A 14,827-nucleotide genomic window follows, 5' to 3' on the forward strand; every position below is an offset into this window, starting at 1 on the left:
ATTGGTAGTGATTTTCACCTCTTGAAATTGATTTGTTTTCATTTTGAAAGAAACAACACATGGCAGCAATGGAAAACGCCATCTCTCATTCGGTGAAAATCCGGTTGCCAGGACAACGTGACGTTTTCACTTTAGTACTCTATTTCACAGTGAAAATGGAGAAACGTGTGCTAAGTGGGTCGGCAAAGCGTAAACAAAAGAAAGAAAAAGACACTAAAGATACTGCACTGGTAGGCTACAACAAATCCTGCCATCTCAACATTTTTTAACAAAAAACGAGAACAAGGTGACGAAATTCTTTCAAGGAAGTCATTAGGTGCTTGTAAAGTCATGATATTAACCTGACAGATTTGATGTTCTGGCGTTAAGACAAGCGGCTGGCACTATGCATGCCCGCAGCTGCGGGGTTAGATAATCTCTCTCTCTCTCTCTCTCTCTCTCTCTCTCTCTCTCTCTCTCTCTCTCTCTCTCTCTCTCTCTCTCTCTCTCTCCTGGTTGCGCGCTGCATTATGTGTGTGATTGTGGATTGCATGAGTTATAATATGCGACCAAATTCGGTGTGCTAGTGCGTGTATTTGCATGTTGGTAGGGGTCCGTGGCTGATTTGTGTCCAGGGCCCGTGGTCACGTTAATCCGTCCTTGCATCCTACTTTTACCATTTTGACTTGTTGAACTGTAACTCTCCAAAAGAAAGATATAGTTATGGGACCTGCCTAGAAAGATGTCAGTGGCTGGTCAGCTGCCTATGGCATGAGAAGGGGGGAGTTGAGCACAAAGCATGGCTTATTATGTCTCCTCTTGACAATGTGAACCATTAACCTGGGCTCTTAGCAAACCGGAAAAATCGTTTGATAACATGGTTGCTTATAATATTAAAGGTTTTTGAAGCTCTATGGTTGGCTTCTAATTTGACAACCAAGGAGACTACAAAGGTGGAAGGGTATAAATAATATAAATTGCGTATGCAAATACACTCAGTCTAGGATTTACTATTAACGCCAGTGTGACACATTGAACTTCATTGCTTTGGTATCTAACTGCAGTATCTGGTCTGGTCAGGAAACACATGGCTTGCATTGATCATAGTACATAGGTGATATAATCATGTGGATCATGTGTGAATGTAATGTAGATCAACATGTGATAAGAATTAGACTTAAATATATCCACTGCATTAGCATCTCATCTCATCTCTCATCTCATTTTCGTCCGCTTATCCGGGGTCGGGTCGCAGGGGGAGCATCTCAAGCAGGGGGCCCCAGACTTCCCTTTCCCGGGCCACATTGACCAACTCTGACGGGGGGATCCCGAGGCGTTCCCAGGCCAGTGTTGAGATATAATCTCTCCACCTAGTCCTGGGTCTTCCCCGAGGTCTCCTCCCCACTGGACGTGCCTGAAACACCTCCCAAGGAAGGCGCCCAGTGGGCATCCTTACCAGATGCCCGAACCACCTCAGCTGACTCCTTTCTAAGTAAAGGAGCAGCGGCTCTAATCCGAGTTCCTCACGGATGGCTGAGCTTCTCACCCTATCCCTAAGGGAGACGCCAGCCACCCTTCTGAGAAAACTCATCTCGGCCGCTTGTACCCGCGATTTCATCCCCATCACATCAATTCTTAACGGTCTCAAAGGTGATTAACCATGAACAGGAGCCCGTCTTGTTTGGTCACAGTCAAATATAAGGGATTTGAAACCCCCAGAAAGGCAATTATAGACTTCATAACTGATTAATCGTACAATAAGCAGTGATAACCATGCCCACACCAAGTTCACTTTCATGGTTGAGTATTTTTCCTTGTGTGGTTGTGAAATGTAGTCCTGATGTATAAAAATCTAAATGAAATAAATCCAAACATGGAAAACTTGTCGAAAATATATGTTTCCCATCTTTCCCGACAATGTAAGGATATCATCAGTGGTTTGCATGTTTAACCATGATATAGAAAACGACTAATCTAAACAGATGTGTGAACTCACAACTGTTGATCAGCAAATACATATCTATCATATATATAAATTATGGTAACATAGAAATATAAAACTGGAACAGCATAAGAGGCACAAAAAATTAATATATGATACACAATGAGAAAAACAATGAGAATCAGAAAACGATGGGTGCAGAGACCACAGTAGATATAATCATTTCTCACATGATTTAATTTCAAAAAGAATAGCCAACCCAACCATTATCTGACCTGTTTTTGTTCTTCCATCGAATAAAAGGACTCACAGGTCCTCAAGAATCTCTCTCTCTCGATCTCTCCTCTCTCGCTCCCGCTTCCTCTCTCTCCCTCCCTCTCTCTCTCGCCCATCAAGCTCTCTCTCTTGCCCATCAAGCTAGCTCTCTCGCCCATCAAGCTCGCTCTCTCGCCCATCAAGCTCGCTCTCTTGCCCATCAAGCTCTCTCTCTCTCTCTCTCTCTCTCTCTCTCTCTCTCTCTCTCTCTCTCTCTCTCTCTCTCTCTCTCTCTCTCTCTTCCTTTCATCAAGTCCTCTCTGTCCCTCTCAAGCGAACCTCCAGGTTGAAGGGTTGGGGACTGATGGTGAGTCCGAACACAGGCCTCAGGTCTGGTTCTCCAGCATTCTTGGGCCAGATGAACTGGAATCTTCTGAGCAGCGTCACAAGCACCAGGAACAGCTCCATGCGAGCCAGGCCCTCCCCCAGGCACACGCGAGGACCTGGACACAGGAGAACACGAAACAATGCAACATCCTCATCCTCATCCTCATCCTCATCCTCATCCGCTTATCCGGGGTCGGGTCGCGGGGGGAGCAGCTCAAGCAGGGGGCCCCAGACTTCCCTTTCCCGGGCCACATTGACCAGCTCTGACGGGGGGATCCCGAGGCGTTCCCAGGCCAGGGTTGAGATATAATCTCTCCACCTTGTCCTGGGTCTTCCCCGAGGTCTCCTCCCCACTGGACGTGCCTGAAACACCTCCCAAGGAAGGCGCCCAGTGGGCATCCTTACCAGATGCCCGAACCACCTCAGCTGACTCCTTTCTAAGTAAAGGAGCAGCGGCTCTAATCCGAGTTCCTCACGGATGGCTGAGCTTCTCACCCTATCCCTAAGGGAGACGCCAGCCACCCTTCTGAGAAAACTCATCTCGGCCGCTTGTACCCGCGATCTCGTCCTTTCGGTCATCACCCAGCCCTCATGACCATAGGTGAGGATAGGAACGAAGATCGACCGGTAGATCGAGAGCTTTGCCTTGCGGCTCAGCTCTCTTTTCGTTACAACGGTGCGGTAAAGCGAACGCAATACCGCCCCCGCTGCTCCGATTCTCCGGCCAATCTCACGCTCCATAGTACCCTCACTCGCGAACAAGACCCCGAGGTACTTGAACTCCTTCACTTGGGCTAAGGACTCATTTCCTACCCGGAGTAAGCAATCCACCGGTTTCCTGCTAAGAGTCATGGCCTCAGATTTAGCGGTGCTGATCCTCATCCCAGCCGATTCACACTCGGCCGCCAGCCGATCAAGTGAGTGCTGAAGGTCACAATGCAACATCCAGGGAATAATAGCACTCTGATCCAGCCTACGTTTTGCCATTTCATCTCTGGTTCTGTGTGTACAATATACTGTCGGCCAATATACTGTCGGCCAATCAGTGAACTCAGTGCCATTGTCAAAGAGGTGAGCATTGATACTGCCATTGAAATAGTTGATCTATACTGCATTACTTCAGTGATTAAAGAATGAAATGCGTTGAGGGCTTTTGAAGAATCTGATTGGTTCAGACTTATCCAATCTGCTGTTGGCTTGACGGGCGTCGCAGACCTGCTGAGCGTTGTGAATCTGATCTGGCGGTCAATGCAGTGACACACTTGGTTGTATATCCTGCGCCCTGATTGGTCCACCCACCAATAGAGAACGGTATGAAGGCCTCCGGCTTCACAAACTCTCCCCGGTCATCCAGGAAGTTCTCTGGGTTGAACTCGTGAGGGAACTTCCACTGGCCCTCCTCGGACAACACGGAGGCCATGTTGGGGACGATGATCGTTCCCTTGGAAACCACATTAGCACAGAACATAGAAAGAAATCACAAGAGATTTCTAAAGGCACAAGAGTGTTTGTCACTGGGGCAGATTGTGTTTCTGGATCAGCTGTTGGTTTCATGCACATTTGGGATAAAGTATTAATCTAGGCAGCTCTGCATAGAACAACCTCGTTTCTCTGTGAAGCTTGACGTGGATCTTTACAGATGTGGAGAACGGAGGCTTACAGATCCGACTTCACCGACCTGTTCAATCTGCTTCCCTCTGGCAGGCGATACAGGTCAATGAAATCACGCACCACCAGACTAACCAACAGCTTCTTCCCCTGGGCCATACGTACACTAAACAAACAATAACCCCTGTGAAATACATAAATAACCACATGAACGATCACCACTACCTCTGGACATTCCTCATTATGCTTACCTTCCTGGACCTGCTGCTATTTAGACATATGTGGGTGGGAGGGTTGTTGTCTGGGAGGGAGGGGAGGGTGTCGGACACTTAAATGTGCCTTAAGTGGAAGGCAGGGGGAGGGGTTATTGTTGCTATATATGTATTAATATTTCGTACTGTATTCTATTTATTCTTTTTAATTTAAAAAAAAAAGCACTGAACAAGATCTACACCTTAATTTCGTTGTGTAAATACACTTTATTGAACCGAATGACAAATAAAGAATATATTCTATTCTTCAGGGTTAGGAGTTAGGGTTAGGGGTTAGGGTTAGGGTTAGGGGTTAGGGGTTAGGGTTAGGAGCTAGGATTAGGAGTAAGGAGTGAGGTTTAGGAGTCAGGATTAGGATTACTTTAGGAATAGATAGTCATTCTCACAAACCCCAAGACCATCAGGGCGAGGTTCAGGGACTGGACTCCTCATCTCGCCGAATTGGTCCTACCAGGTCCTTCCACTGGAACACTTGACCAGATCTGCTTTTGAACTCCACGCTGTCACTATCACCCTTCCTATCAAGCTCTTCATTGTGGTGATCTACCGTACTCCTGGTCACCTTCGCGACTTCTACGACGAGATGGATCAGCTGCTTTCCAGAAAATGGCACACCACTCGTTATCCTTCAACATCCTGCCAGAGAAGTTGCACTCACCTGAATTAACCAACTTTATCGCCACACACAGGGCCGGTAACCAACTTGACCTGATATTCATAAGGTCTTGCGGTACCTCGGTTTTCCCGCCATAACCTGAAATCTCTCCCTCTACATTTGCCTCAACTGTTCTGTCTTCATTACCTTCTGTCAAACGATTCTCTTCTGTGTTTCCTAACTATCCACTGAGGAATCCGCAGCCCTATCCCGGTTCACTTCCTACCTTACGAATCACTCCTATCAGGTAACATGGAATGGCAACTTGTCCAAACCTTGCAAACTTGACACTGGTGTCCCTAAAGGCTCTGTACAAGGGCCCCTTCTGTTCTCCCTCTATACCAGATATCTGGGCTCTGTAATTACATCACAGGGCTTTCCCTATCACTGCTACGCTGACGACACTGCTAGCTATTCCTCCCTTTCCCCTCCTCTGACAAAACCCTTATTACAATACGCATATCTGATTGTCGGGCAGACGTCAGCACTTGGACGACTGCCCATCACCTGAGGCTTAACCTCAACGAGACTGAGCTCCTTCTAATGCCAGGGAAAGATTGCCCACACATCGACTTACTGTTCACTGTTGAAAACATCAGTGTATCTCCTTCTCCAACTGCCAGAAACCTGTATGGTACTGGACAATTAGTTATGCTGGACCACAAACATCACCGCGGTGGCCCGATCCTGCAGATTTGCACTTTACAACATCTGCAGGAACCGGCTTGTGTTCAACCTACCTAAATTCTCCCATGTGACCTAAGCTCCCTGCCGCTGATGACGACCACAGAGTCGCTCACCAGCTTCCGCAAAAGACTCAAAACTCACCTTTTCTGAGTTCACCTAGACTCTGCTGGCCATCCAGTCCCCCCCGCCCACTATTGTATGTTGTACATGCTGGCACATAATATGCACACTTAATGTATGTTGTGTTTATTCATAGTTCTTAATTGTGTAGCATCTGCAGTAGCTGGCTATCACTGCTGTATACGGGGAATGGGTTAGCCTAGCAATTGTTAGAACTTGCACTTGGTTCTAGGAACATCATTACTGTAACAACAGCAGTATATTGTTTCACTCCTTATGAAATATGTACTTATTGTAAGTCGCTTTGGATAGAAGCAGCTGCTAAATGCCCTTAATGTAAATGGGTTAAGGTAAGGGTTAGGTGTCAGGATTAGGGTTACCTTAGGAATGGAGTATCCCATGAGCTCAGTGTCTTTATCAGTAGCGTGAAGAACGCTGAGAGGAACCGTGTTCGATATTCTCTGAGTCTCATGGATCACAGCCTGCAGAGTGTAGAAGAAAAAAGGCTTTATAAACCTTAATATACAGGCTTTATAAACCTGTTACTATACAGACTTTATAAATCTGTTCATATACAGACACTACAAACCTGTTTATATACAGGCTTTATAAACCTGTTAAATATACAGACTTTATAAACCTGTTAATAAACAGACTTTATAAACCTGTTAATACACAGACTTTATAAACCTGTAAATAAACAGCCTTTCTAAACCTGTTAATATACAGACTTTATTAACCTGTTAATGTACAGACTTTATTAACCTGTTAATGTACAGACTTTATAAACCTGCAGGTATAATGATATGGATATTATAAATCTGCATGTATAATAATATAGACATTATAAACCTGCATATAGGGCATCTGGTGTCTGTCTTCATAGCTTGCCTCCTCCCTCCCTTGGAGCACCAAGTCGATTTCCTGCTGGCCCCGCTCTTCAGGAGAGAGACAGGTAGGAGAGAGGAAGAGAGGGGGTCTTTTTGTCTTTGTACGGTTGATTTGAAGCCAAGAATTACCACGTTACGAACTCCCTTGTCTCAAACATGTTTGTTTAAGAAAGAAAAACAGTGGATGAAAGTGTCTGCTTTATGACTGAATAAAAAAGGTACAAAATGTGAACCTTAATAATGTGCATAAGTCTATTATTAATGACCTAGTCTCTGGGAACCAACCTGGTTAAATAACAGGTAAAAATAATGTATGCTTCTAAGGACTTTAATAGAACCACAGACAGATGGAGGCAGCAAACCTTGGACGTGGGGATGGGCCATCATGCAGAGGAAGGCGTACAACAATGTGTTCGAGGTTGTGTCGGTTCCAGCGAAGTGAAGATCCTGAGCGAAGGAAGACAGCTGTTCTTCTGAAAAAGATGAGCTGCCTCTCTGGACAGGGAAACACAGAGAGAAGAAACCTAAATGACTTGGAAATACAAAAATGTTCTTCTACAACCAGTCTCTATTGTTCTCGCAATAGAATATACTCACACATATACACAAACGCATGCACACACACACACACACACCTTCTCCATCTCATCCAAGTAGCAGTCCATGAGGTCACGAGGTTCGCCCTTCACCTTGGTCTTCATGTGCTCAGACACTATCTCCATTGTGCCCACATCAATGTTCTGCAAGACGAGTTTAGTAAGAGAATAGGCCATCTGCACTGGGGCTCAAGAAAAAGATTAAAAAAGTGTGACTTTTCTTTGCTTACCTTCACGTTTACGAAAGCTTTCCTGAAGGGTAACGGAAGGTACCGAATCCAGGGGATAGTATCGTAAATCTGTGGAACAATTTCATTCTACATTGAACAACACATTTGGCAGAAAAGGATCCAATGCTTCAATTCTATTGGTCTTCCCCCCTGGAGTCACATGACTAAAGCTTGGTTTGGGGGAATCTCAACAGCTTCCCAAAGTCTAGAAAGAATTTTGTTGCTGGTGATTGGAAATTGAGATGGAGGGGCTTAGTAGGCCAAGGGCTCTAGTTTCAGAGTGGCTCAGAACTAAAGAGTATCTAAATTCTTCTCTTCTTCTCTTTTGGCATACTTCTAAAAAAAACCAAGAGGGTGGCCACTGCTATGCAACCTGGTCTCACAGGAATCCGTGAAATGACCACGGACGCTTAACTCAAAATCTGTGGAATCCTCACGGAAACACGCCAATTTCCGTGATATGGCCACGGATTTTGCACCAATGCAAGTTAGTGACACTCAAATTCCATGGCAAACACACAGATCCCTGTCTCAACGAGCGAGTCAACCTGGTCTCACAGGGATCCGCAATATATATAAATGAATGAAATTCATATTGACGGTATGGCACTACATCCCTATTATCGCCCATGCACCTCATACATCTTGAATTTAAAATACCATTTTCGTTGCTTCGAGGAGGTCTGGTGGTCTCCGTATATAATAAAAAAATAAATATATATGTAACGAAATAAAAATATATAAATAAATATGTATGTGTATATATATATATACACACATACATATTTATACATAGATAGGGCTATATATTTATTTAATTGTTGTGTTGCTTCGAGGAGGTCTGGTGGGCTCTGTATATAATAAATAAATACATATATAAATAGGTATGCATATATATTAGTGCTGTCAATCGATTAAAATATTGAATTGCGATTAATCGCAGTAATGCCATGGTTAACTCATGATTAATCGCAATTTTTTTCCTACGCTAAATATCCCTTCATTTCTCTGTCCCATTAAGACCATCCGACCTCCTCGAAGCAACGAAAGTGTCTATTCAATTCGGGATGGGTGGGCGAGAATAGTGATATAGTGCCTAACCGTCAATATGAATTTCATTCATAGAATTTCCGAGAGGAAGGTCAATGGTCAGATACAGATCTCGTTGTAACAATAATTGATATCGATGTCACGAGAAAGGATGTAATGATAACGCCAAGAAAATAAAGGCTACATGGTTATAATAATTTAAATATAATTAACTTATAAAGCGTTTAACGAGACAATGAGACGATCTAGTTGTGGGCCAGCAGAGGCTGCATTTTAACCGAATTCGGCCTGTAACCTTATACATATAATAGTCTAACTCTACACGTCAAATGTATGATATGCTGTAGGCCAACATATATGCTGGTTTCCTTTATTATAAATATTTTAATCTTGTCTGTCTATGCCTGAACCACATTCCCCATAGAAAAATTACACCAAGTTGGTGTTACAACGCTCTTCGTTGATTAGATTGGTGGAAGTGGATTGTCAATGGTCACATACAGATCTTGTTATAACGATAATAGCAACATGGTCTACTTATAATATTAGAACTGAATAATTGTATATTTATTTATATATAATATATATTTTAATATTTAATTTATTCAATATTATACCAATGCATTTCAATCGGGGGATTATTTTCGCTGTGTAGGATTCGTCAAAACAACAATCCGATTTATCCGATTTTTTTCAAAAACTGAAACTAACCACATTCATTAAACCCGGTCTCACACCAGATTTTAGTAAAACTGCCCACAGTGGAAAACGAAATACAATAAGGGCTCTAAGCATGCGTCACACCTACGTTTTTTGGCCTATTCTTTTCAATGGGCCTACGTCCACGTCAAGTGACTGTCATGGTTGCTATGGTGGTTGCCATCGACCGCCCCCCATATTTTTCAATTTTCCACAGTTTAGACTTGTAATTAATACGTTACTTTTGTAATCAACGTGACAATTTTTTTTAATCACTGTCTGGTGTCTAGTTGCGTCACTCTGAGAGATGCGCACAGACATATTTGGTAGTGACACAGCATATAACCTATTCGTGAAAGCAAAACATCAAGCCCATTGATTTAACGAGGCAGGGTTATTTGAAATTCATTGAGATATCATGTGTGAGAGGTCATTCCTCCCCCTGAGTGTGTATTGACTATTTCTGGTGATTGAAATGCCTATTCATGTTTAGTGTACTCCTACTGTCCACAAACAACCCCCCCCCCCTCCCCATATGGATATGGAGAATTGTTGCCATGCCCCAGTGGTGGTGGTGTCATACCTATGAAAGAGGGCATTCAAATATACTACAATGATCAAATAGGAGGCCGAAGCCCTAAAAAAGGAAGTGATGCAATAGGTCACTTCTGAGTCAAGGACAGTAACAAGTAAGCTATAGACCTGGGGTCTCTTTGATATCAACGGGGGTCTCAAAGGACGCATACGATCATCAACTTAGGGATTCCAGCCCTACAAGGAATGACTCAGCAAGTGCTTCATCTCGTTGCACCTCACCCAGCGGCTCGTTGCAAGATTTTGGCCTGAAGTTCTTCCCAGACCTACACCCTAGCCATCCAACATGCATATCTGAGAATCAGGCCTCTCTTTAATAATGACAAAAAGTTTTGAGAGAAATTCACATTCACTTTTTGTTATCTCATAAGGGCCGTGGTGCCGGCTCCTTTGAACCTTTTGACCCCAGACTTCAGAAACTTGTACACAGGCCAGCTGTATCTACACACCTTGAGGCACAAATTTACACCTCCATTCCACCAAAAATGGGGACCAAAAACTAACCTGTCTTATGCACATTTACCTTATTGTTGGAGGTCACGCCCCTTTTCCCGCCTTTTCAAGATAGCTAGAGATGCCAAAATGTATACGCACATTTCCCAGGGTCAGATATAGAGTTCTAGTCATTACAGAAAAAAAGTTTTCCAAATTTGACAGTTTTTTGGACAAAGCCTCTCAGAACAACACATTCTCACTCCGAGCACGTTGATTTTTGACGAACGGTCAGTGACTTTGGCTTCAGTTTCTGACGCGAAAGGGTACCCTTGTGCTTCTTTTTTCGACGCATGGGGTTTTCAACTCGTTACAAAGTAACCCCTTCACGGGGGACCCGATGGCTGCACATAGAGACGCTATGAGCATTCATCCCATTGGCTAATGGAGGACCTTGTGCTGCTTTTTTCGACGCAGGGGGTTTTCCACTCATTACAATGTAATCCCTCCACGGCAATATATGAAGTTATGAGCATTCATCCCATTGGCTAACGGAAGACCCAATGCACATTAACGGCGATTTTACAGTGAAATCTGTGACATTACTCAACACAACAACACCAACGTGTCCTTGTTAATTACACAACATTAAGGCTATGGACATCAGTTGCCCTGTTTTGTGCTTTGATTGAGAGAAACAATAATTTTTTTGATCAGTGTTGGGTAGCTGAGGTCGTTGCTATAGAGACCACGTCCGTCCGCTTTGTTTGACAACTGACAGAGCAACCCTATCTCATCAAAATTACGTTCCCAGAGAACTATTCGGCATTCTCAATTACGTTTGTCTGAAAAACGTATTTTGTCCGTGATTACGTTTTATTGAACATATCGCAAATACGAATTTGTTCTCAGCCTATTTTTTGCCAATTATTTACTGTGTTACTATGACCGAATAAAGAATAAATTCATGCATTATCATTCAACTTGAACATGAGTTTTTACAGTATTGAGTGGTGGAGGGATGACGTATGTTGGCCAACCCGGAAGTGAGCGTGGCCCTGGGTTCCCTTGACAACAAGCCGACGGGTTTTTCCATTGGATTTTGGATGATTGCAGAAAATTTTTCATTTTTGAAGCACCTCCTCAAAAACTGAAAATAATTAAATAAATAAAAATAATGGTGCTCCAAACATCGAAATGTAAACCAATGCATTCTGAATGGGTGTTTCTCCGATTTTTCCATGCTATATAGAACGAAATGTAAACCCATACAAATAAAGGCTCCATGGTCATAATCATTTAAATATAAAGTGTTTTTAAGTGTGTGTAGGGTATGTATTCTATTTTTTTCCAATGGGGCTGCGTTCATGTCACTTGACTGTCATGGTTGCTATGGTGGTTGCTATCGACCGCCCCCACTAATCCTTACATGGCTCTAAAAACCACGCGGCAAAGGAGCTGCATCAATTGTGTTGTTTTTGTCCCAAACTACGGGCCGATGGTTAAAAAATAGACAGATATTCCAAGGTCTCCTTAAAAGGCACGTTGGATGTTTTTATTTTCTGCAGTTTAGACTTCGTCTATCACCTATTTTTAAAAGCAAAACACCAAGCTCATTGATTTAACGAGGCAGGGTTATTTGAAACAATTAATTGAATATGTGTGAGAGGTCAGTCCTCCTTCTGAGTTTGCTTCCTATTTATGTCTAGTGTACCCCCCCTACTGTCCACAAGCACAGGGGGGCCTGCCCTCGGGGTCCGACCGGGCCAAGTTTCGGTGCGGGGGTCCCAGTTAGGCCCTAGAATAAGGTATTCAAATTTCAGGGCGGTAGAACCTTCCTATCTCAAAAACTGTTTTTCCACCACATTCTGAACCACTAGGTCTTGAAGGCTACACTTCTGAGGGGCTTTATCCAAACAACAGTCCATTAGGGAAAACCTTTTTTCTCTAAGGGCTAGAACTCCAAATCTTGGATATGTCGTTCTCGGGACCCCGGGAAATGTGTGTAAACATTTTAGCATCCCTAGCTATCTTGAAAAGGCTGTAAAAGGGGCGTGACCTCCAATAGTAGAATAAATACAGAGGTTAGTTTCTAGTCCCCATTTGTTGTGGGATGGAGGTGTACATTTGTGGCTTAAGGTGTGCAGACACAGCTGGCATGTGGCCACGTTTTGAAGTCTGGGGTCAAAAGGTCAAAAGGAGCCGGAACCACGCCGCTTATGAGATAACATAAAGTTAACGTATATTTCTCCCATAACTTTTTGTCATTATTAAAGAGAGACCTGATTCTCAGATATGCATGTTGGATGGCTAGGGTGTAGGTCTGGGAAGAACTTCAGGCCAAAATCTTGCAAGCGAGCCGCTGGGTGATGTGCAACGAGATGGAGCACCTGCAGAGTCATTTCCTGTATGCGTTCTTTGAGACCCCCTTTGGTATATAAGAGACCCCAGTCACCTATTGCATCACTTCCTTTAGGGCTTCGGCCTCCTAATTGATCATTGTAGTATAATTGAATACCCTCTTTCATATATATGATACCACCACCACAGGGACGTGGCAACAATTCTCCAAATCCATATGGGGAGGGGCGGGGTGCTTGTGGACAGTAGGGGGGTTCACTAGACATAAATAGGAAGCAAACTCAGAAGGAGGACTGACCTCTCACACATATTTAATTAATTGTTTCAAATAACCCTGCCTCGTTAAATAAATGAGCTTGGTGTTTTGCTTTAAAAAATAGGTGATAGACTAAACTGCAGAAAATAAAAACATCCGACGTGCCTTTTAAGGAGACCTTGGATTATCTGTCTATTTTTTAACCATCAGACCGTAGTTTACGACAAAAACAACACAATTGACGCAGCTCCTTTGCCGCGTGGTTTTTAGAGCCATGTAAGGATTAGAAGGGGCGGTCGATAGCAACCACCATAGCAACCATGACAGTCAAGTGACGTGAACGGAGCCCCATTGGAAAAAAATAGAATACATACCCTACACACTCAGGAGATTATTTATATTTAAATTATTATGACCATGGAGCCTTTATTTGCATGGGTTTACACAGTGGCGGACTTAGCAATTTGGGGGCTCAAGGCGAATTTAGCTAGTGGGGCCCTCAACATTCATATGCGAGAAATAAGTTTTCAGATATCACACCATCGTATGTCAAAATGCTACATATTTATTTAACAAAAATAGTTTTAAAAGGAAATTGAAGCTTTCAGTGCTAACTGTATTTTTTATATGTGCAATCAATAAACATATCTTTAAATAAAATATACATCTGAATGCCAAAAAATAAATAAATGTAAAAAAGTAAAGCAGTGTGACAGAGCATTTGTAACTGAACTTAATGCTAAAGAGATAAAGATAAAGAGCTCACTTAGAGCATCACTTTCTTCTGGGTGGTCAGAATCAGAAACGGCAGCAGTAGGCCTACTCACCGCATCCTCCACGGCATTTTCGTCATCTTTGTCATCAGTGCACGATGCTTTTAGCTCCTCTCCTCCTCCTCCTGCTGCATCAACAGCCGGGCCCGGCGGCACCTCCTCCCCCCCCTCCCCCTCCACCAAAACATTCGTATCCGGTGGTGTTGTCACGCTAAAAAAGCTTGTTAATTTTGGGAGAGCATCTGTTTTTAGTTTAGCCTCTTCCTTCTTTTTTCTTTTTGTAGCGCCACTTGGGTAGTGGCGCTTCATGTTGCTAATGTTGCTAAGTTCACGTCTTTGCTCACGAGTCACAACAACTGCATGGATGGAATATTCAATTTTAACGCGAAAGAGAGGGGGTGTGCGCGTAATCGGTATTTCTTTGTAATTTATTCTGTTGTTCTTCTTTCCAATTTAAACATACAAAAATCACCAATTAAGAAAAAAATCAACATTTATCTGTGAATTACTGTCCAAAGGGCCCCAATTACCAGCTGTAGGCCTATGGGAAGTTTGCAGCTCCCAGTCAGGAGTGGCCCCTACAGTTGGAGGGGCCCAAGGTCGTTGCCTAGCAACGCCTCTATGCAAAGACCGCGCCTGGGTTTACATTTCGTTCTCTGTAGCATGGAAAAATCTGAGAAACACTCTCTGGAGCCTTTATATGCATTTCGATATTTGGAGCACCATTTGTTTTTGAGGAGGTGCTTCAAAAATGCAAATTTTCTGCAATCATCCAAAATCCAATGGAAAAACCCGTCGGCTTGTTGTCAAGGGAACCCAGGGCGACGCTCACTTCCGGGTTGGCCAACATACGTCATCCCTCCACCACTCTATACTGTAAAAACACATGTTCAAGTTGAATGATAATGCATGAATTTATTCTTTATTCTGTCATAGTAACATGGTAAATAATTGGCAAAAAATAGGCTGAGAACGAATTCGTATTTGCGATATGTTCAATAAAATGTAATCACGGACAAAATACGTTTTTCAGACAAACGT

At 43.3% G+C, this 14,827-nt stretch overlaps 1 protein-coding gene and 1 long non-coding RNA gene across 2 annotated transcripts in view; one reads left to right on the forward strand and one right to left on the reverse strand.

The window, feature by feature from the left end:
* LOC132464889 (uncharacterized) overlaps positions 1–14,827 on the forward strand; it is a 147,943-nt gene that overhangs the window by 65,568 nt on the left and 67,548 nt on the right. The gene's annotated exons all lie outside the window — the stretch shown is intronic.
* LOC132464877 (cytochrome P450 2D15-like) overlaps positions 2,141–14,827 on the reverse strand; it is a 43,257-nt gene continuing 30,570 nt past the window's right edge. Inside the window, exons 5-11 of the mRNA XM_060061521.1 lie at positions 7,622–7,690; positions 7,431–7,535; positions 7,158–7,290; positions 6,758–6,843; positions 6,286–6,387; positions 3,863–4,004; positions 2,141–2,679 (exon numbers count right to left, since the gene is read on the reverse strand). Of these exons, the coding sequence (XP_059917504.1) occupies positions 2,486–2,679; positions 3,863–4,004; positions 6,286–6,387; positions 6,758–6,843; positions 7,158–7,290; positions 7,431–7,535; positions 7,622–7,690 (831 nt within the window). The 3' untranslated portion in view covers positions 2,141–2,485. The remainder of the gene's footprint in view (positions 2,680–3,862; positions 4,005–6,285; positions 6,388–6,757; positions 6,844–7,157; positions 7,291–7,430; positions 7,536–7,621; positions 7,691–14,827) is intronic.

Source organism: Gadus macrocephalus, chromosome 9, assembly GCF_031168955.1.
Source record: "Gadus macrocephalus chromosome 9, ASM3116895v1".
Taxonomy (NCBI): Eukaryota; Metazoa; Chordata; class Actinopteri; order Gadiformes; family Gadidae; genus Gadus; species Gadus macrocephalus.